Consider the following 23,244-nt stretch of genomic DNA (forward strand, 5'->3'; position numbering starts at 1 on the left):
AGGCCTTGAGGCTCCACAGACAAAGAGAGATATAGATGTTGGGTGGAGTCAAATAGAGGGATAGACAACTTATAGCGACACCAAATGTTGTCGGACACACCGGAGAAAACGCCTCCTACTAAAACTGCGCTGGCCACGTGCGCCCACTTAAAGAGTACTAGTCTAGTAGTAGTAGTACGTTGGACGACCTATAGCGACACTAATGATGTCAGACACAAGGGAGAAAACGGCGTCCACTAAAACAGCGCTGGCCATGTGCGCCCCGACTTATAGCGACACCAATGCTGTTGGACACACGAGAGAAAACGCCGCCCACTAAAACCGCGCTGGTCACGTGCACGTGCTTAAAGATCACTAGCGTAGTAGTACTATGGACGACTTATAACGACACCAATGCTGTCGGACACACGGGAGAAAATGCCGCACACTAAAACTGTGCTGGCCCACGTGCTCCACGTAAAGAGTATTAGCGTAGTAGTACTATGAATGACTTGTAGCGACACCAATACCGTCGGACACACGGGAGAAAACGCCGTGCACTAAAACTGCGCTGGCCACGTGCGCGCATGTAAAGAGTGCCCACATTTTAGGTTAGTAATTTAAGAAGATTAATCTGTATTCCTTTGTGCGATTTTTCTTGATAAATTCGGAGCGTGTGCCTGAAGCCCTGAACGCGAGCTCCTCGCCTGCCGGCCGTCCACATAGCTTTAACATTCGTGCAGCAGCAGATCGGACAAGAAACCGCTAGTGGCCCCCGCAGACCATACCAAGAAAGAGGCCCTTCAGCAGAGAAGAGCAGCGTGCCAGCTTCTCCATCATTTCGCATCGCCGCCCCGTCTCCTCCAAATCTCCGCCATTCTCCCTTCTTCCCTCGATCCCACCCCTCCGGCTCCTCCTCCTCCTACTCCTACCCGAAGACCTCTCTCGTCGACCGGAGGCGCGGCTGCGGAGCAGAACGAGCCGCGGGTCGTCGCATTTGACTCGGAAATCACCGGTCTCCACAGGTCTCCCCGGATCCCGAACTGTCCACAGGCCCAAGATTCCCTCTTCGATCCAGAGCTCCCTTCTACCCCTACGGCTCTGCTCAAATCTCGGTGTTTTTTCTCTGCAGGTCAATGCCAATTCCGGAGTAAAGATTACTAGCTTTCCATTGATCCATCCCCCGTCCATCCCCATGAGTGGATTCGGCGGAAACTGCAGGGTGGGGGCCGTGCTCTTCTTCTCCGCCTGGATCACGCTCGCGGCGCTCAACAGGCTTTTGCGGCCGGCGCCGAACGGATGCCAGATGACCTACATGTACCCGACCTACATCCCCATCCCCACGCCCAAGAACGTCTCCTCGGACAGGTACGGGCTGTTCCTGTACCACGAGGGGTGGAAGCAAATCGACTTCGACGAGCACGTCAGCAAGCTCGATGGCATACCTGTGCTGTTCATCCCCGGTAACGCCGGAAGCTACAAGCAGGTGAAGGCCCATTTCGACGAATGCTATATATGGTCATGTAAATAAAGCATTGCTAGTTGCTACTTCCAAGTTAGATCATAAACTGCAAAACGATGGCATGCTACTAAAACACTATTCACATGTAAATTGTAATTATGTTATTTTGTTGTCTGTGTATAGCTGTTACTGATGATATTATCATTTTTTCTAATGTAATCATGCTACGCATCTAGGTTCGCTCACTGGCTGCAGAATCTTTTCGAGCATATCAAAATGGTCCACTTGAACACACTTTTTATCGGGAAGTATCTAGTACATCATCGCTAAATGAACTGGAAGATTTTTCTCTTCCATCACAATATGGCCGTATGCTGGATTGGTTTGCTGTTGATCTTGAAGGAGAACACTCTGCAATGGATGGTCGCATACTTGAGGAGCATACTGAATACGTCGTCTATGCCATCCACAGGGTAACCAATCCTAACATTTAAGATATGATCTTAGGCTCTTACATCGGGTGCAATGGGCCATGCAGTCATAATTGTAGAAAACTAAACTTCTATCATCATCCAACATGATTATGTTCCTGCAAACAAATGCCACTCAATCTCTTTCTTCCGGCAACTAATTTATGTCTTGTTTTAGTTCCTGTGAAGTATGAACACTCCAGTGCTTATTGTTTCCCGATTTGTTTCATTGAATATGCTCAGAGCATATTGGTTCTGTGCTTTGTAGATCCTTGATCAATACAAGGAATCTCATGTAACGCGATCAAATGATGGTGTCCGATCTACCGGTAACTTGCCATCCAGTGTTATACTAGTTGGACATTCGATGGGTGGTTTTGTGGCTCGATCAGCTGTTGTCCACCCAGGCTTAAGGAAATCAGCTGTGGAAACCATACTGACGCTCTCCAGTCCACACCAGTACTCCCTCTCTCTCTCGTGTGGTATTTTTCTGTGTGTTGTGTTGCTTGTAACTGGGTGGCTGAGCAAAATGTTACTCATGATGTAAAATGATTCCTTATCCAGGTACCCTCCCATTGCACTACAGCCGTCCCTGGGTCAGTTTTTCTCTCGTGTCAACGAAGAATGGAGAAATGGATACAATAAAGGAGTATCACGTACAAGCAGTCCAAAACTCTCAAATGTCGTAGTTGTCTCTGTATCAGGTGGCATCCATGATTATCAGGTATATGTGCTAGCATATTTTTATATTATTTATATAGTTAATCACTTAATCTTATGCACATTTGGTTATGTCTATGTTATTTTCTTCAATAACAAGATGACCTTTTTGTAAGCATCAAAGATCTAGGGCTGCTTGTTTGCCTTTTGTGATTCACCCAGTATGCTGTCGATTTCTCACAAAATTTAGAAGAGAACGTGTATGTAGTTTACTTGGTCGGGATTATGACAACTATATTCATCTTTCTCATAATTGTATAGTCGACTCTAGTTTTTGTTGTAGATGTAATGTCTCTATTGAGCATGTGTCAGGGTATGTCCCATAAAGTGTAATGTTCTTTTTGCAGGCACTAACAATATCATTTTCTGTATATAAAATCTAAAATAAATCAGTTTTACTCTTGCACCAAATCATAATATGCACCCGTAAAACAGGACTTTATTTCTACTGGTAATTTTCAGTTTTTCATTGCCTCTGAATTTAAAAGGGTTCTTATAGGACCATTTTGAAATTTTAGGTAATTCATTCAATGCCACATTGATTATTGGTACGTGTTTTCTTAGATCCTTGATGCATGCATGGTTTCATTATAGCATTGAGTGAATCTTTGTGACATCACCAATGCCTATTCTGAAATTAAAGGCCGATCAAATGGTGAGTTTTCATTCATTTTGGTTCAGGTTAGGTCAAGGTTGGCCTCATTGGATGGCATTGTACCTTCTACTCATGGTTTTATGGTAGGGAGCTCCAGCATGAAGAATGTTTGGCTATCCATGGAACATCAGTCTATCCTCTGGTGTAATCAATTAGCTGTACAGGTGTAAAATGTGTATTCATTCCAAATGTATTAAGTGTAATTATATGCTTAAACATATTATACTCATATGGATCTTACAATGTCCAGGTTGCGCACACTCTACTTAGCATGATAGATCCTGTGGATCGGCAGCCATTTTCGAGTTCACAAAAAAGAATTTTCATGCTTGCAAACATGCTTCAGAGTGCAGCTCCTCAGTCTTTGAGTTGGATGGATCGTGTTACAGGTTCTCAGTCTTCAAAATTTCTTGGGAGTGATACAAGGGTTGCTAATGGTACAAATTATTCTTTTTCTTCTTGCATCCTTTGCTTAATTGACTATTGATTTCCTAAAAGATGAACTATTTGCTGGATGTGTCGTCTTAGTTATTAGCATATAAGACTTTGGTTCTTAAACTACTCTTTGTCACCTCTTGAGTATATTCAACCTTGAAAGGGCATCTTGCGTTTATCATAAAAAACATTTTTGCTACCTCCTAAACGATTAATTATTTGCTGGACGTGTCGTCTTAGTTACGAGAATATAAGACTTTGGTATTCGAACTCCTCTTTGTGACTTCTTGAGTATATTCAAACTTGAAAGATATTTTTGCTACCTGTGAAGTCCTTTTGTGATAAGTGAAAGTAGTTGTAGCCTACCCGTTCCAAAGTAATTTCAGTGTATACTATGTGCTACAAATGTTTCTTTGGCTATGTTTCTAGCTCAGTACTAACAATGTTATTTTTAAGCTGTTTAGGTAAATTGACTTCACTGCTATGATGTGACACTTATGGAATCGCTAGTTCTATATCTTTTATAGTCTATAGAGCACGGAAAATTGCTATTGCTATGACATGATCATTTTTTCATGGCTAATTGACATGATTCAGTTTGTGTAGTGAAATTCACTAATAGTATCTGCCTTGTTTGGCTGTTGCTGTTGCATATTTAAAGATCATAATATAAATGTTTGAACCCAGGGAATTAACTGTATCAATTTATCAAAAAAAGTGGTGTGGAAATATCTCCTCCTTGTTGTCTTTTCATAACACTATCTTTTTTGCAGAATTGCAGCGAAACAATTCAATTTCTTGCCCGGCATCTGTTCAATGGACAAGCGACGGCCTTGAAAAGGACCTGCATATTCAGTCAAACTTGGTTACTGTTTTAGCTATGGATGGCAGAAGAAGATGGTTAGATATTCAAAAGCTGGTAGGTGAAATTGTTTAACTAGTGTTTGATAAGTGTAACTTTTCACTCGCTTTATTATTCGGGTGCCTTATTATAAATTTCGAACACCTGCCTAATTTGATAAACCATGAATGCCTAATTGTTCCCTTTTTGTAGGGATTAAATGGAAGAGGCCACTTTGTTTTTGTGACCAATCTTGCTCCATGTTCGGGAGTCAGGATTCACTTGTGGCCAGAAAAGCATCGTTCATCCATTCAAAATGAAGTACCTGCCAGTAAAAAGATAGTTGAAGTTACCTCAAAGATGGTCGAAATCCCAGCAGGCCCTGCACCAAAACAGGTAATATTTTTCGCTTTTCATCTCTTATTTCCCATCATGATGGCATCTTCCCTCTTAATGGTCCATGTACACCAGTTTGTTTTTGTTCATGCACATTGCCATCATTGTTGCTTGTTGAGCAGGTAGAACCTGGGAGCCAAACTGAACAACCACCTCCTTCTGCATTTCTTCTGCTAAGCCCAGAAGAAATGAGTGGTTTCCGTTTCATGACTGTATCGGTGGCATCACGACCGGTATTCCCTTGTACCATTCCTGTTTTCTTCTAATTTTTTTATGCAACTAACTGCACTTGTCTTGTTTTGTGGGTTAACTTTCTGAATATAGTGTGCCTTGAATTTCTTCAATCCGAATCTCTTCATAAGATAAATTGTTACCCGCTAATAAAAAATATGCATTAAGTTTAGGGTACAGAAATGCAATGAACAAAATTAACTTATAATTTGTGGGATGGAGTTGCCATGACGGAGGCAGACATGGGGGAGGGATTTATTCCAGGCTGTGCCATCCCAACTTGTGGGCCTTACCTGTCAGATCCGCCTCTCATGGCTAAATCTGGTAAACTTGTGAATTGTAGTTCTCAAATCTGGTAAAATGCGTGAAAAACTAAATCCAATCAATTCAATTTGACATCCCATGTTATTTACCTTTGACATATTTGCTATATTATGTAGTTATAATTTTTTATGAACAGATGCACACTATAAATGTTTTACTTGCTGATCTTATTATTAAATTTGCTGGTTATTCTAATCTTTTTGTATGCAGACGATTTCAGGCAGACCTCCCCCAGCAGCTTCTATGGCAGTGGGACAGTTCTTCAATCCAGCGGAAGGAACACGTGCACTTTCTGTTGGCAGAATTGCTCGTTCCAGCTATGATCCTGAAGTTAGTAATTGAACTTTACATTGTATAGATTACAATATTGTCTACTGTATGATATAAAATGGGCTGAAACTTGTATGTCTTGATCTCAGGAAATATTTTTGAAGGAGGATCACCCACTGGCTTTAACCTTGTCATTTTCTGTCAGCCTTGGTCTTCTACCAGTTTTATTTTCACTAAGAACTGCTGGATGTGGAATAAAAAATATTGGTGACCAAATGGAAGCTGATAAAAATAGTGAGCAACTGCTTCTCTTTCAACTCTCGTCTTTTGTTGAGCGCAATGTTTCTTGTTCTCCTATTCTTTACTTGTAAATTAGTCACAGTATGATAGTAGTGACTAATAGCAGTGAGTATGCATTTTATTCTGACCATTATGATTTATGCAAGACATATCAACTAATAGTAGTCATTATGCATTCCATTCCAGACATTATGATTTATGCAAGACATAACCTTTATGCCTGTCTGTACACTGATCAACCTGTATACTTGCTGTTGCATGTGATTATGTAATGGTTACCAGTTTGGCGTGAACATTATTACAACCTTTTAACTTTTCATATGTATCGATTGCAGACCTTTGTAAGTTACGGTGCTTCCCACCTGTTGCACTGGCTTGGGATTCTGTATCGGGCCTACACATTATCCCAAATATCTACTCCGAGACTGTAGTGGTTGATTCGTCACCGGCTATTTGGGATACACATCATGAGGCTGAGAGAACTACTGTGCTAGTTCTGGTAAGTTTATCTGTTGTGTTTTCTAATTTTTCTGTATGGAAGTAAGCTCAGTACTGACACTGCAAAATTACATGGAGTATTATGGAAATTGACACTACAATAATTTTTGGAATTTGTAAGGCACTAAATTTTTAGGACACATGCTTATATATTGTTATAGTAACTTCTAAATCATCATGTCAAAATGGCATTAACCTCTGTTCTCCATGCCACCATTCTCAATGCTTGTGATACTATTCAGCATGCCCAGTGATTGTTGCCAGTTACCAAGCTTGCATGTCTGTAATGCTGCTAGCCCACTAGTTCCCACTAGCCACGTACCATGTTTGATGCTTACAAATCTCTCCAAAATTCAATGTTTTACAATTTCGTATTATACTTAAGTTAAGTTCTAGCATATATTGTTTTTGGAGTCTCATGTAGCAAGTTTGGAATTCTGCGGGTGTCCATGCATTTCCCAATTGCCACCGAGTTAATTTTCTTTCTACTTTTTACTTATTGCCTGTTAGACAGAAATTAATCACGCAATTTCTCAATTTTGAACTCATTACATTAGTTGGCTTCAATCTTTGTAGGCTGACCCGCACTGCTCATACAAAGTCAGTCTTCGTGCTTCACTTGGTGCTGCAACAAGCAGATTCTTTTTATTGTACTCATCCGAGGTAATCTTCGTGTCCAGGACACACTTCGATATTTATGGACAACAGTGAGGAAATTCCCCACTGGTATTTTGAATTAATAATAACAATTTATGTACAGGCAACTATGTAAAAAACAAAAAAGGATGCAAAGGAAAATGTTTTTTACAGGGCACTTTGATAAACGCGTAATTATAGCTCATAGTCCTTCACTCCTTATTTCTGCATTGGAGTCATATTCTCAGGATTGTATCATAAAGTTGCTCTCTGGTAGATTACATTGATTGTTAAAAGCTATAGCTGCGAGAAGTAATAACTGATCAACAGATCACATGATGAATAGATGACCCTACCATGATATCTGTTGTTGTGTGACTGATTTAATTATTTTATATGTCCATCTTACCATATTTACGTTGAGAGAGATTTGTTTGAGTATGTGCATTGCAAAGAATGATTTACTACTGGTTATTTTCTTGAAGTACAAAGTTTTCAGCACTTTATCTGACTAAGGACATTAATCCTGACTGGTTTCTGGAAGTCAATGAAGCCCTTGTGTTGGTTAACTACTGAGCCACGCATCTCATCATAGTCTTACTACCTAGATTGTACTCGTAGTACGCTTAATGATATACTTGCAATTAACAATCTTGCCCGTTAACTTTAGTGAGATAAAAAATCATTTATGTAGCTGTTTAACCACTTCACCTATAAGCGTTGTTCAACCTTTGACATGCCTTGGTTTGTAAAAGTGTCATGCAATACAGAAACATTTAAAACAAACAGCCAGTTTTGATGTCTCATAGGCCACAATTTTGTCAACCTGTAGAATATTTTAGCTTTACATACTTCTATGTTTCTGAATAGGGCATGTATACATAGCTTTATTCGATGCGGTCATTTTCGTGTTTTTTCTTGCTCTACTATCATCATCCAATTCTTTGCACCGGTTGTCTAGGAAGTGTCTTCTCACAGTACAGAATTGATGATTATCCGATATTTTATCAATTTCATACCATTTAAGGACTTTCAGCATATTTACACAGAACAAATAGTTACTATAGCCAGATAACTACATAAAATTTTCCATGGTTGCCTTTAAACTATTATTTTATCTTCTGCAGATTCTTGGTTTCATGGTTGCCGTAATACTTTTTGGCTTGATGCGGCAATCATCAGCTTGGGAACGTGACTCTTCTGTGCCATCTATTTTATCAGCTATAGAGACTAATCTGAAACTGCCAAGCCCATTGATGTTCCTGTGCTTCACACCAATACTTCTGTTCCTTGCCTTCCTATTCTTCACAACAAAGCAGAACCCTCGATTTGGAACCTTCTTGTTTGTTACCATCATCTGCTATATAGTTGCTAATGGTTTCACCATTTTGTTGATACTAAGTTCGAAATTGATTGTTTATGTGGCTGCCCTTCTACATGTCTTCATCAAGAGACGGTTAGTACACACTAAACACATCTTTCTTCTTGCTAATAATAATTTCCATGTTTCTTCTGTTCTATCTTGTCATGGATTTAGATGTTTTTCAAGAACCAGGTGTCTTCAATTTTTTATTTATCTTTGGGAGAAGTCCACTTTACTACTCTGGAGCATCATGTTTGTGTGATAAACAACCTGAACTTTAGTCGTCTAATTTATCCCCCAAATTTTAACGCCGGATCATCACCCCTGCCAAGTAGGCCCTCCACTTCATCCTCTTTCCGTACTAGCTTTCTATCTTTGAGGTTTCCTCTTCCTTCTGCTTGAGTTGGACCTGAGTCCTGGCCTCACCCATCTCGACCAAGCAATCTTTGGCTGGGTCATCGCCGCCATGTGTGAGGTTGGGCTCGGCTTATGTTGATGCAGCAGACATAGAGCTCGGTCATGTGCCACTCCATGGGCTCACACACTCATGCTGGACTGCACCATCGAAGATGTCTGGTGTTGTTGGTGTGGATATGACAGTGAGAATCGCCCAACCCAGCATTTCGTCGAGCATGTTGGGAGTGAAGCCGTTTTGTGTATCTGTCACAGTGCACGGAGCTGACCGGGGGCCTGGGCTGTGGGTTGGCGAAGTTAGGGGATTCACTAGAGAAGAGGGAGGCTGAGCAGGGGTTCACCATGGTAGGATACCTGCTTTAAATAAGTTCAGGGTGTTAAATGGATAGACTTGATACTTCTAAGTAGTCCAAAGTGGACTTTTCCTACTTCCATTTACAGGATAATTGTTGATTAATGATACAGTCGAATCAACATTGCTATACTTTTGTTGTATAGTGTGCTGGACATGTATCCTGAATTAGTACTGGTATTTAGCTTACTACTTCTCCATCTAAATATGAAAACGTAAGCAAGGACTAAGGAAAACATAGTTTGGTTTTGGAACTTCTCAGTCTTGTTTCTAGTGCGGAGTAGTATCTGGAGCTTATGAGTGCTGTGGTGTTGAATTGGGTTAGGGACTTCGAAGTAGCTATACCTCCTTTCTAGACAGTTTTAATCTAGCTGGTGTTTGGTTATTACCCATCTATCTTTTATTTGTTTCTTGTGAATCAGTTATTTCTTTCATATCCATAGTGACCTTGTGAGCAATTGGCTTTTCTGATGCAAACTTTGTATGGAATTGCCATATCTGTTTGTTCCTATTCTGTATGTTGGGCGACTGTTCTACACAATGGGGAGATCTGAGAGTTAAAGGCCCTGATTGGAAGCCTGGTTTTTGGGCCAAAACCGCTGTACTCCCTCTGTTCCCAATTAATTGGTGCCGGCCATTTTGCAAAAACCCCCTATTAATTTACGAAATCAACCTGCAGTACACATCTTCAATCGAACGTGGACTGCGTTGATTTCGAAAAACTACAGTTTTTTTGTGTGCAAAAGTTCTGGTAGAACGTGGACTGCAGGTTGATTTTGGGAAATAGCAAGGTTTTTTTTTGTGAAATTTCCGGCGCCAATTAATTAGGAACAGATGGAGTAACTTACAGCCCTGCGAAAAAATCCATCCTCGCTGAAAAACACCGATTGGATGGTCGTACTGGGCAGGCAGTTTTCCGTCGTTTCGGCTGATCCAACCGTAAAACAAAACACACCACCTGACCTCCGTTTTTCTTTCCGAGAGTTTATTTCGTATCCAGATATTTGCACGTGTAACTAATTTCGGGTGGAAGATTTTGCCAAGCTTCCAAGCGGGGCCAAGCTAGGCAGCCCTGTACTATGGAGCTTCTGAAACTATACCTGCTTAAGACAGACCATACACAATTTTTCTGTTACTTATCTTCTAATAATAACCTACAGCTGGCAATCATGGGAGGACAGTACTCAATCCCCGTTTATTCGCCAGTTCCTCGCTCTGTCATTCTCATTTCAAACTCTCAAGGTAAGTGCCTCCTGGAATTACAAGATTATATTTAGATTTGTATATTTAACTGATTTTTGTCTTTGTTGGCTCTCATATTCAGATACTAACTGATGTACTTGTCAAAAAGATTGTGCAGATGATCAAGAACAATCCAAGTATAGTTGTAGCATTTGCTACAATTCCTCTTGTCTGCTTTGTTCACCCAGCACTTGGTCTTGGTGTATTACTTCTTTCACATTCGTTCCATGCTCACTCAGCCCTCTGCAGGTACATTTTAATTATATTGATATAGGCACTAGTTCTAGTTACTAAATTTCGGTACAAGGGCCTGTTTGGAGTTACAGAGGACTTTATGTCCAGGATTTGGAAAAAAGTCACTCCAAATAAGGCTATCCTTATACTTATGCCTGTTAACTAAGATACCTATGTCTGTTAAGTAAGATACGTACACCTGTTAACTAAGATACCCATGTCTGTTAAGTAAGATACGTACACCTGTTAACTAAGATACCTATGTCTGTTAAGTAAGATACGTACACCTGTTAACTAAGACCTCTTAACTAAGTGTGCAGTGGCGTTTATTCCTACTTGTTCTGTGCTTGTGTGTTGCTACCTAAGTGACAAAAGTAAACTTAATCGTGTGACACATTGATCTCCACACCAATCCAATGGTCACAAAAACTTTGAGTAAGAGTTGCAATGGTTGGGATAGCGCTAATCAGTAACTGCTCGGTTGGCTTAGGCATTAATCGGAATTCGGCCGATTAACTGATTTAATCGGTCGACCATTAATCAGCCAGTTTTTTGAAAAAACAGGTGTCCCAACACTAAAATATGCTATATTGAATAATTCAACAAGTAACCAGAGGTGGCGATCAGCAGAGAGTCAGAGGAGGAGAACCAGAGGCGAAGCCGTGGGGGAGGAGGAGATCAGTGGTGGACGAAGCAGAGTTGGGAGGAGAGGAGTCAAGGACAACCTGGTAGGCAGTGGTGGAGGAGAAAAACCAGAGGAGGAGGACCTCTGGTCTCTGGAGGTAGGCGGTGCTCCGCCGGGCTAGATCAGGCCACCAGAGTAGAGCATCTGGGGCGGTGTCGGGGTGTATTGAGGGAGGCGGCACAGGGCAGACCTAATCGAGGCGGGGTGGGGGGGGGGGGGGAGAAAGTGTGGGAGGCAGGGAGAAAGCGCTGCCTATTTTGCGTCTTGGGTTGGATGGGACACACAACTTCAATTGTGATTCTTTCCTAGCCGATTTATCGGCTGTCAGACCAAATGGTCATGGCAATTAGTGCTGATGATTCGCATCAATCTAAGGTGTGCCCTCCTGAGTACGGAGTAACAATTAATTGGCTGATGATTCGCTGAGTCAGTCGATTTTTTTAACAGTGGAATTAAGAGAATGGCAACTTACAAACAGCAAAACCTTAAAATTAATCATATTACATATTCTAAAGACCGCAAGAAAGATGCTGGAGTTCATGGGTGCAGACACGTTAGTAAGTTACTTTTGGTGGATGGGAAGTGGCAGGTGTACTATGACCAGCAACTCCAATCTCTGTAGCTGTAAATTTCTTCCCTTCATTTCTATATGCATGCTCGGTTTATTCATTTTTATGGTTTTGGAAGTAACATTTTGTCTGAAGACTGTACTTGACTTGCATTTTTCTGTAGCAATGTCTTGAATGACAGACATATGATGGTAGTAATGAATTTACTTGAATTGCACTTTCTGGAGCTGTATTCTGAATGCATGTACCTAGAACTAGGATCATTTTATCTGTTTCCTACATAATCGTGGTAACTCAATTACTAAAGTGGATGCGTTGGTGTTGTAGCAGTTTCTTAGCAGCGTCGTTTCGGAATATCGCTCACAACAAGGATCAGCACAAGTCCAAGATGGTTAATAATCCTATTCTACTATCCAAAAGTAAACAAGATGTGATGGAGCAAATTCTGCCAATGGATGATAGTCCAACAGCTGCCAAAAGCTTCACTGACAGCCAGCTAGAAGTGTTTGACTGTCGGCATGGGATCATGATCCTGCATCTTCTAGCTATGCTCATGTTTGCTCCTTCGCTTATTGCTTGGATACAGGTTCGTCATTCTTACCTATCTCAATGATTTTGGACAAACTCCTTAATGTTTCCATTTTCTTTAATTGTTGTCTCGTCAGTGAACAGTGATGAGCGATGACGTATTCATAATACGAAAATATGCTTCCTCGTACTGATTTTTCCAGCAGCACCAGCGATCAGTTGTTAAGCCATTTGAAAGTACCAAATAGCCATTAGCTCAAAAGCACCCGTACGGCCAGAGCAGCTGTGTCGGTGTGCCGTGCATGTCGGGACACTCCTGGACATGCCGGGACATGGGTGTCCCCAGGTGTGTAAAAATAAATCGGGGCACGACTGAAAACGCTGGGACACGGTAATATGGCTGTCAGGATATGGGCATGTAGCCCATTAGCCATTACCTTTTTCAAATCATTATATTCTTCTTGGTCTAATTGTGAACTTGGTCCTGTAAAAAGCAATGTTGAAGTGGTTCTAATTGTCACCTGTCTGAAGTTGATACATATGTAATAACGAATCTTGCCTGTTCAATTGTAAATATTTAGGCCATATATGTACAGAGGCTGTTGCCATTTATGAATCCGTACATAAGTCTGAGATTTGGACTATTTTTTTCAAGGGTGGGACATGATAGGATCACACCTTGCCAATTACCATTTTACATCATTATTGTTGTGAAGAAACTGCATAACAGCTGCCAGATTGGCACCTTAGGTTCAGAATTGTACTGCTGCCATGTTACAGCCTTGCAGTAGACTCAGTGTGAGGGTGTGGCGTTGATCATTTTATCCATTCCTTTGATTTTGTTGGAATAATATGTTTACATGCAATATATTGATAATGCATCGTAAATTCGTTCATTCATGGAAAAGCCTTAATTATGGCATCAATTCCCCAATATAGAATGTTTACACAATATGTTTACGCATCAAGTCCATGCTGAATTCTTGAGATTAGAGGCAAAAGCCTTAATTATGTTCAGCAATATGCTATACTGTGTACATGGTTTAGTGCTTTTAATTTTCTACCTCTGGTTACGATGTTTAGTGCATTACGTAAATCACACCATTGGGGTATAGGGTTTTCCACAATATTGCTACTACAGTAGGGATATCCACAGTGAAAATGATTCACCATCCTACCTCGATTGATATTGAACCTTGCCATGAAATATTGATAGGATGGTCATTACCACTTTACTCAGCAACTTATGCTTAATCAATGATGATTTAAATCACTCTGTGTTGTTTCTATACAGAGAATCGGAATGGGTCAGAATTTTCCCTGGTTTGTGGATTCCACACTTTGTGTTGGTGTTATTCTGCATGGACTTTTCGGATCACAACCAACTGCCACCTGTATATCATTCAAGTTTCCTGGAAGGAGAGGGCACGAAGTTGGATTGAGCTTCCTCTACCTTCTAGGTGGCTATTATTCTTTTGTTAGCTCCATGGCATTGGCGCCGTACAGAGCGCTGTATGCAATAGCGATCATTGGCTTTATCTGTTGCATGTCCAGAATTCTTGAGATTAGAGGCAAGGTGAGAGGTGATATTAGCAGTAGAAAAAGGCATTGGCATAGACACTAGCTTGGAAAGGAGCGATTTCGCATCCTGCGGTAAATTAGTGGTAACAGCAGGTCTCTTTGCTTATGATTGCAAAAATGCAAAGGGTCCCTAAATTTTGAAGTGAATCAGATTTTGATGGTCAGACATGGGTGTAGAGTTCTGGATATGCGATTGGAGTGGATGAATCGGCAGCAACTGTACTGTACATTGTGGAATAGCATGATATAATGATTTTGTGGAGTCACTGTATGTGATCATAGGCTCTGGAGCATTGCTGTTGTCTCCTCTTGCAGCAAAGATCAATAATAGAACCTAATTTGATGCCAGACTAACTTGGGACAAGTTATATATCCAGCATTGCTGGATACCAGGCTCCATTTCTGTTGAGTTCACAAAACTGGCAACTGGTAACCGACCGGATTACCTTTTGCCGCTTTCATATCATTGATAGTTCTTTCTGGAATGAAGTGTTTTACTACCTGTTAGTTGCACCACAATTCAAGCTTTGCTTCTGGAATTTGAGTTTTACAAATTCAAATCTGGAGAAGTTTGAGACTTTTTCTTTGTTCTTATTTCTGTATGAAGCGGCCGGTGCTGAAACTTGACAAAATAGAGAAATAAAAGAAAAAATAGCTTGAGTTTTGTTAGCGTGTCACAATGATCGAGCTAACACCATTAGGTATCATTTATTTATGCATCTGGCTTGAACCTCGCCATTGGGAGTAGCTCACTATATTGGTAGAACAGCCAAGAGTTTTCAAGTTTGATATCTGTTTGGCACAATTCAAAAGAGAAGTTGCAACACCCTTGCGTTTATGCCTCATGGGGGGAGACTAAAGATGCAAATTTTAGGAATATTGCACAGTTCTCTCTGTCAAACCCGTGCAAACTCTTGTTGCCAAGATGTCTTCAGTTTGAGAGTATGATTGATTCTTTTGTACTTATAAAGTTTGGATTTTATAAAGTTTAGAATTGGTGGTTGTCCGTTCACTCCTTCAACAGTCCTTATGGAATCTTATGGAATCAACCAATAATCTCTCCCTCAATCCCTCTTGCTGCCTGTCTCCAATTTCAATGATTTTGGGTTTTATAGTTCAAATCCGGGCATCACTAGACTTTCATGACATTGATCCATAGTCACTATTATATTCCAAAGTAAAATACAACATGTCCTCGCCTTGACTTTTTTTTTTAGGGACAACATGTCCTCATATAAGTCTCCCGTCTTAGAGCATCCAACAATCTTAGCGTGCCAAAGAAATTATGCATTGGGAGAGGTCTGAGCTAGCCCAGATTTTTATGATTATATATGGTCACTTAATTATTATTATTCCATCCTTTTATAATTACAAAAATCTACACATCCTCTCAACCAGGATGCCCTCTCACATCTCCCACCAAAAAAATGGGATGCACTGAAGTCGAAGCAAGTAAAAAGAAAAATCAAGAATCACAAGTATGAACAAATCGGGAGGATAAGAAGCAAGGAACTGGAGGTGCATATGCTCATCGACTAGGCCGGGAGCCAATGATCAATTCTATGCTGGTTGCATATTCACCGGCCGGCCTGATCGATCACTTGTTCCTGAGCCTGCTTCCTCTGTGGTCCGTGGCCTCCGTCTTGGTCGATGCCGACAGCGATCTAGTCATGGCCGCCCTTTGGAGGCGCTCTGCACGGTCGCCCCGCGGGCGGTGCACGTCCGACTTGTGTTCCTCCTCTCTGTCGTCGTCATCGTCTATGGCCGTGACCCTGGAGACGGAGGCCCTGTCCGGCGGCGGAGCATGGCTGCTGCTGGTTCCAGCAGTAGTACCGATGACGGTTCTCTCCTGCTCGACGAAGAGCAGCTGCACGATGGTGCGCAGCGGCATCCTGTCGTTGGCTATCGCCTGCGCCCGCACGTCCGGCGACAGCTTCCGGCAGTCGATGAGCCGGCACAGCCGCTTCTTGTCCGCCTTGCTCAGCTCAGGGTGTTCCTGCACGCGCACGCGCGGCAGCGCCATTTGATGATATATTCAGGATCAGATGAGATGATTAATTAAAAAGTACCTTGAGGTAGGTGTCGATGGCGTGGTAGAGGCCGTCGTGTTGGTTCCGTGCGACGGCGGGCAAGCAGCCGGCGAGGTCGACGAAGCTGGCGACGGGGAAGCCGGCGTCGACGAGCGCGATGGTCTGCAGGTACTCGTCCAACACCCTGACCACCTTGTCCATGGCGACGCTCGTCCGCCGGCGCCGCTGGGACTGCGCCAGGAATTGCTCCAGCACGGCCTCCGCCGCGCCCACGTCGTACGAGCCCGACCCTGAGGCTGCAGGCAGCGGGATGAGAAGGTCGGCCGGCCTGGCCTCGTCGAGCTGCGCGCCGGCCTGGCGCACCAGCTGCGCGCGCGTGGAGGAGGATGCGCCCACGTAGTTGGCCACCCGCAGCAGCCGGAGCAGGAACCGCCCCGTCACGGCCCCGGCGTCCCCCGGGATCATGGTCACCACCGTCTCCACCACGCGCCTCAGCTTCGCCAGCTCCAGCTCCTCGTGCCCGTCCATCACGCCGCCGAGGTTGAGCGCGGGGTCAGGGAGGTGCTTGCAGGCGTACACGTGGAGCGCCTCGCCGATGAGCGGCGGCGGGAGGAGCCTGGCGGCGCGGACGGTGGAGACGACCGAGCGGAACAGCTCGATGTCCAGCTCCGACACGTCCTCCGTCCACCAGTCCTTGGGCACCGACGACGACGAAGGCTTGGCGGCGTGCCGGCCGCCGGGCCTGGTGTAGGTGTAGGACCACGACACCTTGGACGGCGGCAGGAGGATCTTCTCGACGATGGAGTCGACGCACGGCTGCACGATGCGGCTCTCGGACCAGCCGGACGCCCGCCACGCCGCTCGCAGCGCCGTGATGGAGTCCTTCCACCCTCGCAGCACGCAAGACTCGAAGAAGGTCTCCAGCTTGGACGCCAGGTTCCCCTTGCACACCTGCTCCGTCATCCGGAGGAACCGCGCCGCCAGCGTCGCCTCCACGATGTTGCCCGCGCTGACGCTGATGGCGATGCCGTAGCAGAACTTGGCGCAGAGCTCGAACGCGTCCGGCCCGCCAGGGATGTCGTCGAGCGCCACCGGCACCGGTTCGTCCGTGTCCGTGTCCGTGTCCGCGCACAGCCGCTGCAGGAGCCCGCACTTGAGGAGGAGGGGGAACTACATGGGTAAACACATATATGCACACCTGAAATCAAGAGGCTGGACATTGGAACCGGAAGCGACAATACACTCAAACTAGCTAGCTCGCCTCTACCACAACTGTCTTCTGCACTGCCACTCTTCTCCTTTTCCTGATACTGTAAGCCTGTCGACTGATTTTTAAATAAAAAAACAGACGACTTCTCAATAGCAAAACCGATAATGTATTACTAGAATATATACCTATTCTAGTAATACATTTTACTAATTTACCACAAAAATTCAATTGCAAAATCTAGATCAAGTCCTCTCCTAGTAGTTTCCCAGTGAAACATATACTCCCTCCGTTCCATAATTCTTGTCTCAAATTTACCCCAAAATGGACGTATCTATTTCTAAAAAGTTTCTAGATACATGTAAGATTTCGACGAGAATTATGGAATGGAGGTAGTATATTAAGAAAAACATAAGTACTGGAATATCTTTGTTCACTTGTTGTGGAAATTAGTTAGTACTAGCTAGGATCATAGACAAAACCAAGATTAACGAGCTTAAGCAGAGACAAACATGACTAAGGCGCCATTGGTCGCCACACCAACCACTAGCATTCACAACAATACATGACTAAAGAGAACTTGACTCTGCTCTTCCAACTTGTTTAACACCTGAACTAGGTTTGCTTGTTATTCAGAGGAAGCTTTTCAAGCGTGGATCTGAAACGGGCGCGGCGCGGATTTTTTATGCTTCATTTGGTAAGTGAACTCTGACAATCTTGGTAAAGGAGATCCCCAGTCCTATGAACCCCAACCGATGTAGGTTTGTCATTCGGAAAGGATAATTAAATAAATATAGTGTGGGTTTGAGATCATCATGAAGCTTTGATGCCCACTAATCATTGCGGGCGGCGACCGGCTTAGCAAAGGTGGCCTAGTTCACATCATCATTAGGCCACCAATGACATTTCTTAAGGAAAGAAAGTGGTAAAGCCAAACATGTGACCTAATAAACTATCCGACGAAGATGAATCTGGTTCAGAGCCTCTTATCCTATGCCATGAAGTTTTAAATGTCATAATAGTTCAAAGTGTTGGTTGGGTGACTATCAGATTTGCAAGCCTTTGCAAGTGTCCGCAGTTGCAGTTGATGACTAAGAATATAAACTTTATCAACTTTGCCTTTTGGATATGGAACAAAATCTGTCAGGGGTGGTGTTCTTTGCACCAGATCAGTTGAGAACTTAAGTTATTCCAATTGACTTGGTAGTTTGTATAAACTAGTTTTGAGGCTATAATTCAAACGAAACGTACGTATTTTCCTCAAAGATTTAAAGAGAAAGTGTCAGCTGTTAAGTAGCACTCCATGTGAAATATAGGAAATGCACATGCTAAAATGATGGCTATTTTGCATCAATGGGCAAACATACCTTGTGCAGCATATACTGTGTGTTGTTGACATGTATGATGAGATCAGCAGGTATGTCTGACGCTACTGACCTGCCAAGCCACAAGTAAACCCTGTATTAATCATTGACACTGTAATGCTGCATTGGTGACCTCTGTCTTAACATGTTATAGACTGAGCAGGCGTATTGACCGCAAAGATGAAAATTCTCAATGCATAATGACCTGACAGCTTGTTCGGTGTAGAATGTGTCAGGCTTTGTCCCAAGCTTCATGTACTTCATTGTGAAAAACTTCTTGATCTCCTGCTACAGACTTGAGAACATCAAGATTCAGAAAACAATACCTAGCAAAAACAGAGCAATGAAGGAATGGCATTAACCCGATAAAAAATTCTGCTTAGTTGACAAATTCTTCAGTTATTTTTTTCTTTCGAAAAGGAGGGATAACCCTCGGCCTCTGCATCAATTGATTCACACAGCCAATTCAGTTATTTGACAGAATATAAATTGACAAAAAAATAATGTGGTAGTCGATGAAATCGGTACAAGTTTTCTGTAACCTGATCAGAATAAAAACCAGATCATTTGGATAAATCTATAACCCAGATATGTTTTTGATAAATAATCAGGGTATCATCACCAGGGAATCAGATGATCACTGTACAGGATGTTTTCAGAACCTTGTCTAGAACACAAAAACAAATAAGTTCTTCCAAAATAAGCAAGCAATTAATAATGAAAATGCGAAAATTTCATGCAAAAGCAAACATAGACAAGTGGAAAAGGTGCACAAATACAAAAATGCCAGTAGATTGGTCAAAACTTTTAATGATTCAACAAAAATAGAACAGATGCACTGCATCATCATGCTAATTAAGTGGATCCATACCTTGGTGAACTTAAAAAAGAAGCTCTGAAAACCTTAAGGTCTGCCAGGTAAAAAGCTGAACCTAAGCTCATGGGAAATGTGGCCCTTAACATCCTTTACAGAAAAGGCACAATAAGGCTCTACTAATATATATACACTCTAAGGGAGAAGAGCTTTCAGGACCACAGCTTCCACTGTGTGATGTGCGCGTATTCTTTCTTGATAGCAGCTAGCGTTGCGTGAGGTCCTTCCGAGATCTCTACAGCCTTCAGCCTTCAGAGTATCGTTCAGAAAACAAGTATATATTGTTGATGTGATTTTATTTCCTTGGGGCTTATGCAAGCATGACTTCACAACTAGTCACATACACACACACATGGTGGCATCTTAGGGGTCCTGTGATTTGATTTGGCTCACCTTCCTCTCTGTTGAGGGTGTGTTGATGTGACTTGTACACACTCATCATCCAATACAAAGACAGGGTGCCTGCCACATTAGTGACATAGGTACTATATGAGAGGCAGCTTTTTAAGGAAGCAAAAATCCAAGATAAGGAAATTAAGATTTTCCTCAAAGGATAGCGCGGGGGGACCTACCAACTTGGTTAAATGATGGTGAAATAACATATATATTAATACAAACTTTTTACCAGAGGGAAAAACATCCAACAAAAAAACATTTGTGGGAGTTTGGGATCCCTGAAATTTGGGATGTTAGTTTTGTGCATGTATGTGTGTGCCTAGCATTTTCTTGAGTGGCCAAAGCATCAAGGCAACAAGGAAGACATATGGGGCCTCCAAGCAACTCATGCCCCTTGAAGGCTCATCATGCACCAAACCTCCAGCTTGTAGTATAAACATCGAGCCGAGGAGAGAGAGAGAGAGAGAGAGAGAGAAGAGAAGAGAAGAGAGAGAGAGAGATCGAGGTATGCAGTGTGCCATCAAAAAGGTGGGGGAACAAACAGTGGTGATTCATGGCACTAATGCTCTGTGCTGGTTTCAGATGGAATAGTACCTCAGGCACCACCACAAGCTTAAGGCCCCATCATACATGTATGCAGCATGACAGTTGCTAGGTAGCTCTTCCTCCTCTCCTTTTGCTGTCCTCTCTTTTCTGCACAAGATGTTGTTAACTTGGCATCATCTCACTGTCTATTCATGTATGCTGGCTTCAGGGTGTTTAGTGCAGCATTTTCCATGGTTGATCAGTACCTAACTAACTACCTGTATGTAGGGATTTGCATGATTAATGACCTAAAATTAATGAAATAAATTCTTTGGGGGCTTTGTTTGTCCAAACATATAGTGCTTTTCATACTTATTTTCCAAACTGCGACGATCATCAGGATATCTGTAAATTCTGAATGAGCTGACAAAGTATTGGGAGATGTGGACTGAAACATCACTGCAGCTAGCATGAAATGTACAGAACTGGCAGATTCAATGTAAGATGAGCTAGCAAGGGGGTTGGTTTGGTTGCATAATGGAAACCAAGGACCATGCAACACACATGTGTTTAATGTTTGCAGCTGATGCAAGTAGTATTCAATGAATAAACAGCTAATGCTTCAGAAAAACAAAAAAAGAAGGGAACAAAATATAAATTGTTTATTTCTCATAAATAATATGTATTGGAAAATGCAAGAAGAAAGTAGATAGAAGGTAGTTACTACATGTGTGCGACAAGTAAACATCATTGTACGTGCTTTTCCAGTATGGGGGAACTCCATGGAGATCTTTTTTTTTATCTCTCCCTGCTGCCCAATTTAAAGAGAAGTGTGCATAGTGTCTTTGAACTGTAATCCATGCATATCAAATGCTCCAAGAAAAAAAAAACACCAACTGAGTTTACTAGATATTAATTTGTTTCTCTAACAGAATTGAAATGGAAGAGAAGAAGTCATGATCTTGAGTTTCATGCTGATCAAAGGCGCGTGGATGCAATTAAGCGATAGCATGCAGGTAGAGTGTAGATAGAGAGGGAAAAAGGTTACCTCAACAATTAAGGCTTAATCAGGAACAACAGCGGGCAGACGCATGCGTCGTCCAGCTTGAGATTCAGAAATTTTGCTCCCAGCGTTGCCTTTCGAGGCTCTTCCTGATCAATTCCTTCCCTCCTCAGTATATATTGAGAGAGAGAGAGAGCTGTGGAGGGGGATTGGTGCGGTATAGAGTCAAGAGAGATGAGAGGGTGCGTTTAGGTCTCCATGAGTCGAGGAAGTTGTACTATATGAAGGGAGGGGATGCTGACAATCAAGAGATATCCTACGCAAAGGGATTCTCTCAACTTGCTGAGAGATAAAATGAGCAACGCGAGAGAGAAAGAGAGATCGAGAGAGAAAGCGCAGTTGTGTGGTGAAGGAATTGAATAGGGTGACAGGCAACGAGAGAGAGAGTGGAGGGTCCAGGATCTTGCTGCCCCCACAACTCGGCGGATCGGAGGTTAGTGTATTATTGCCATCACTAGCTAGCTAGCTAGCTAGCTCAATCGACTTCCTCGCTGCTCCCAATAGGCCAAAAAAGCAGCATCATGAGTCCAGGGGAAAAACTCGAGTTCATCCAGGCCGGGGTGTTGTTGGTCTGAAAATCTGAATGAATGGTCATCAGAATATACTGTTTCCTTCACCGGGCAACAGCAAATTGTTCTGCCCCTCCCTCTCCCTGTCTTTTTTTTTGAGAAACTCCCTCTCCCTGTCATGTAACGTTCATTCGTTGGCAAGTCATATATCCGCAAGACCGCAAACGGCCCATATCAGTCGGGCTGATACTGGAGGAGGAAAAAAGCACTGCGCAAGGGCCCATGTCAGTCGGGCTATCTAATTCCGAGGCCTCTTTACGGTGGGACAGATGACTATAAACCCTCCATTAACTATCACTACAGGCAACACATGTTCAGGTGGCGTCTGACTGCCTGGAAGTGATCATGGCTCTGCAGAACAATAACAGGGGTCGTTTTGCTCATGTGCTGCAAGAGATCAACTGCCGAGCTTCCAAATTTCCTTCAGAGACGTTTGTGCATGAAGGCAGAGCTTCGAATATGGAGGCGCACACCCTGGGACGTGCTTCAACTTCTCGGCAAGATGGTCGATATGTCTGGCTCGTAGAGTCGCCCGATCCTTTTTGTATCCCTATGAATTTGTCTAATCAATAAAGTGGCGACTTTCTCCTAAAAAAAAACTATCACTACTTTCTGTACCTGTATTAAAATTACAGGTTATTCTAAAAAAACTATCACTACTTTCGGGGAAACATCTCCAGCGAGAGAGAGAGATCTAAAACCCTAGCCGCCGTCATCTTCGAAGAAGTCTCCATCTCCAGCGGTTCCCCTTGTTTCTCACGGCCAATCTGGCCTTAAGAGACGAGGGGAACCACGGATCAACGTTTGGCATCAAGTTTTGCTACCTTCTTTTAGGTTTTCGTGTGCTTCTAGGTGGCATCTTGGCAATGGAGACGCCATAGTCTAGAAGATTGGTGTCCTGACTCCTTCATCGTCCTGGTTTAGGCGTTGCAACCTATGCCTCGGTCCGTCTACAGGTCCGCCCACTGATTTGCGGTCATGGATGACCGCAGCCATTTGCTGGAGCGCTCACCGCGAAGCAAAGTCGGGAC

General features: G+C 42.9%; 2 protein-coding genes across 47 annotated transcripts; one reads left to right on the plus strand and one right to left on the minus strand.

Moving 5' to 3' along the window:
* The first annotated feature begins 777 nt into the window (after positions 1–777).
* Positions 778–14,665, plus strand: LOC100832898. 5 transcript variants are annotated; one of them, XM_024462883.1, is made up of 19 exons: positions 778–1,004; positions 1,112–1,465; positions 1,678–1,914; positions 2,180–2,370; positions 2,476–2,635; positions 3,313–3,450; positions 3,537–3,723; positions 4,495–4,640; positions 4,776–4,958; positions 5,081–5,191; positions 5,724–5,843; positions 5,933–6,077; positions 6,419–6,582; positions 7,158–7,244; positions 8,345–8,673; positions 10,507–10,588; positions 10,698–10,837; positions 12,404–12,662; positions 12,749–13,268. In XM_024462883.1, exons 2-19 carry the CDS (start codon positions 1,175–1,177, stop codon positions 12,749–12,751), a joined length of 2,973 nt encoding a protein of 990 aa, XP_024318651.1. In that variant the 5' UTR covers positions 778–1,004; positions 1,112–1,174; the 3' UTR covers positions 12,752–13,268. The 5 variants fall into 5 exon arrangements, with proteins under 5 accessions (XP_024318651.1, XP_010237342.1, XP_014758560.1 ...); XM_010239040.3 differs by lacking the exon at positions 12,749–13,268 and adding an exon at positions 13,899–14,665 and having other exon boundaries at positions 779–1,004; XM_014903074.2 differs by lacking the exon at positions 12,749–13,268 and adding an exon at positions 13,899–14,665 and having other exon boundaries at positions 779–1,004; positions 12,407–12,662.
* An 803-nt stretch (positions 14,666–15,468) lies between these two features.
* LOC100833208 (BTB/POZ domain-containing protein At5g47800) lies at positions 15,469–22,176 on the minus strand. 42 transcript variants are annotated; one of them, XM_024462892.1, is made up of 8 exons: positions 21,630–22,176; positions 20,651–20,749; positions 20,054–20,122; positions 19,149–19,225; positions 18,992–19,071; positions 18,790–18,880; positions 16,255–17,385; positions 15,469–16,181 (listed from the first exon to the last, which is right to left on the minus strand). In XM_024462892.1, the coding sequence occupies exons 5-8, from the start codon at positions 19,048–19,050 to the stop codon at positions 15,783–15,785; spliced, it is 1,680 nt and encodes a 559-aa protein (XP_024318660.1). In that variant the 5' UTR covers positions 19,051–19,071; positions 19,149–19,225; positions 20,054–20,122; positions 20,651–20,749; positions 21,630–22,176; the 3' UTR covers positions 15,469–15,782. The 42 variants fall into 42 exon arrangements, with proteins under 42 accessions (XP_024318660.1, XP_014758630.1, XP_024318677.1 ...); XM_014903144.2 differs by lacking the exon at positions 19,149–19,225 and adding an exon at positions 17,483–17,540 and having other exon boundaries at positions 18,790–18,859; positions 21,630–22,175; XM_024462909.1 differs by lacking the exon at positions 19,149–19,225 and adding an exon at positions 17,483–17,540 and having other exon boundaries at positions 18,790–18,859; positions 18,992–19,074; positions 21,630–22,175.
* Positions 22,177–23,244: the final 1,068 nt, after the last annotated feature.

Source organism: Brachypodium distachyon, chromosome 4 (assembly GCF_000005505.3).
Source record: "Brachypodium distachyon strain Bd21 chromosome 4, Brachypodium_distachyon_v3.0, whole genome shotgun sequence".
NCBI lineage: Eukaryota > Viridiplantae > Streptophyta > Magnoliopsida > Poales > Poaceae > Brachypodium > Brachypodium distachyon.

Excerpts from the sequence above, each read along its gene's own strand:
- LOC100832898 (XM_010239040.3), top strand. The coding sequence starts at position 1,175 with ATGAGTGGATTCGGCGGAAACTGCAGGGTGGGGGCCGTGCTCTTCTTC. Across the intron at positions 2,636-3,312 it reads GTGGCATCCATGATTATCAG|GTTAGGTCAAGGTTGGCCTC; the intron begins GTATATGTGCTA and ends ATTTTGGTTCAG. Across the intron at positions 3,724-4,494 it reads TGATACAAGGGTTGCTAATG|AATTGCAGCGAAACAATTCA; the intron begins GTACAAATTATT and ends TCTTTTTTGCAG.
- LOC100833208 (XM_024462898.1), bottom strand. The coding sequence starts at position 19,050 with ATGAAGTACATGAAGCTTGGGACAAAGCCTGACACATTCTACACCGAA. Across the intron at positions 18,881-18,991 it reads TACACCGAACAAGCTGTCAG|GGTTTACTTGTGGCTTGGCA; the intron begins GTCATTATGCAT and ends TGATTAATACAG. Across the intron at positions 17,386-18,789 it reads CACAGTATATGCTGCACAAG|TTCCCCCTCCTCCTCAAGTG; the intron begins GTATGTTTGCCC and ends TTACCCATGTAG.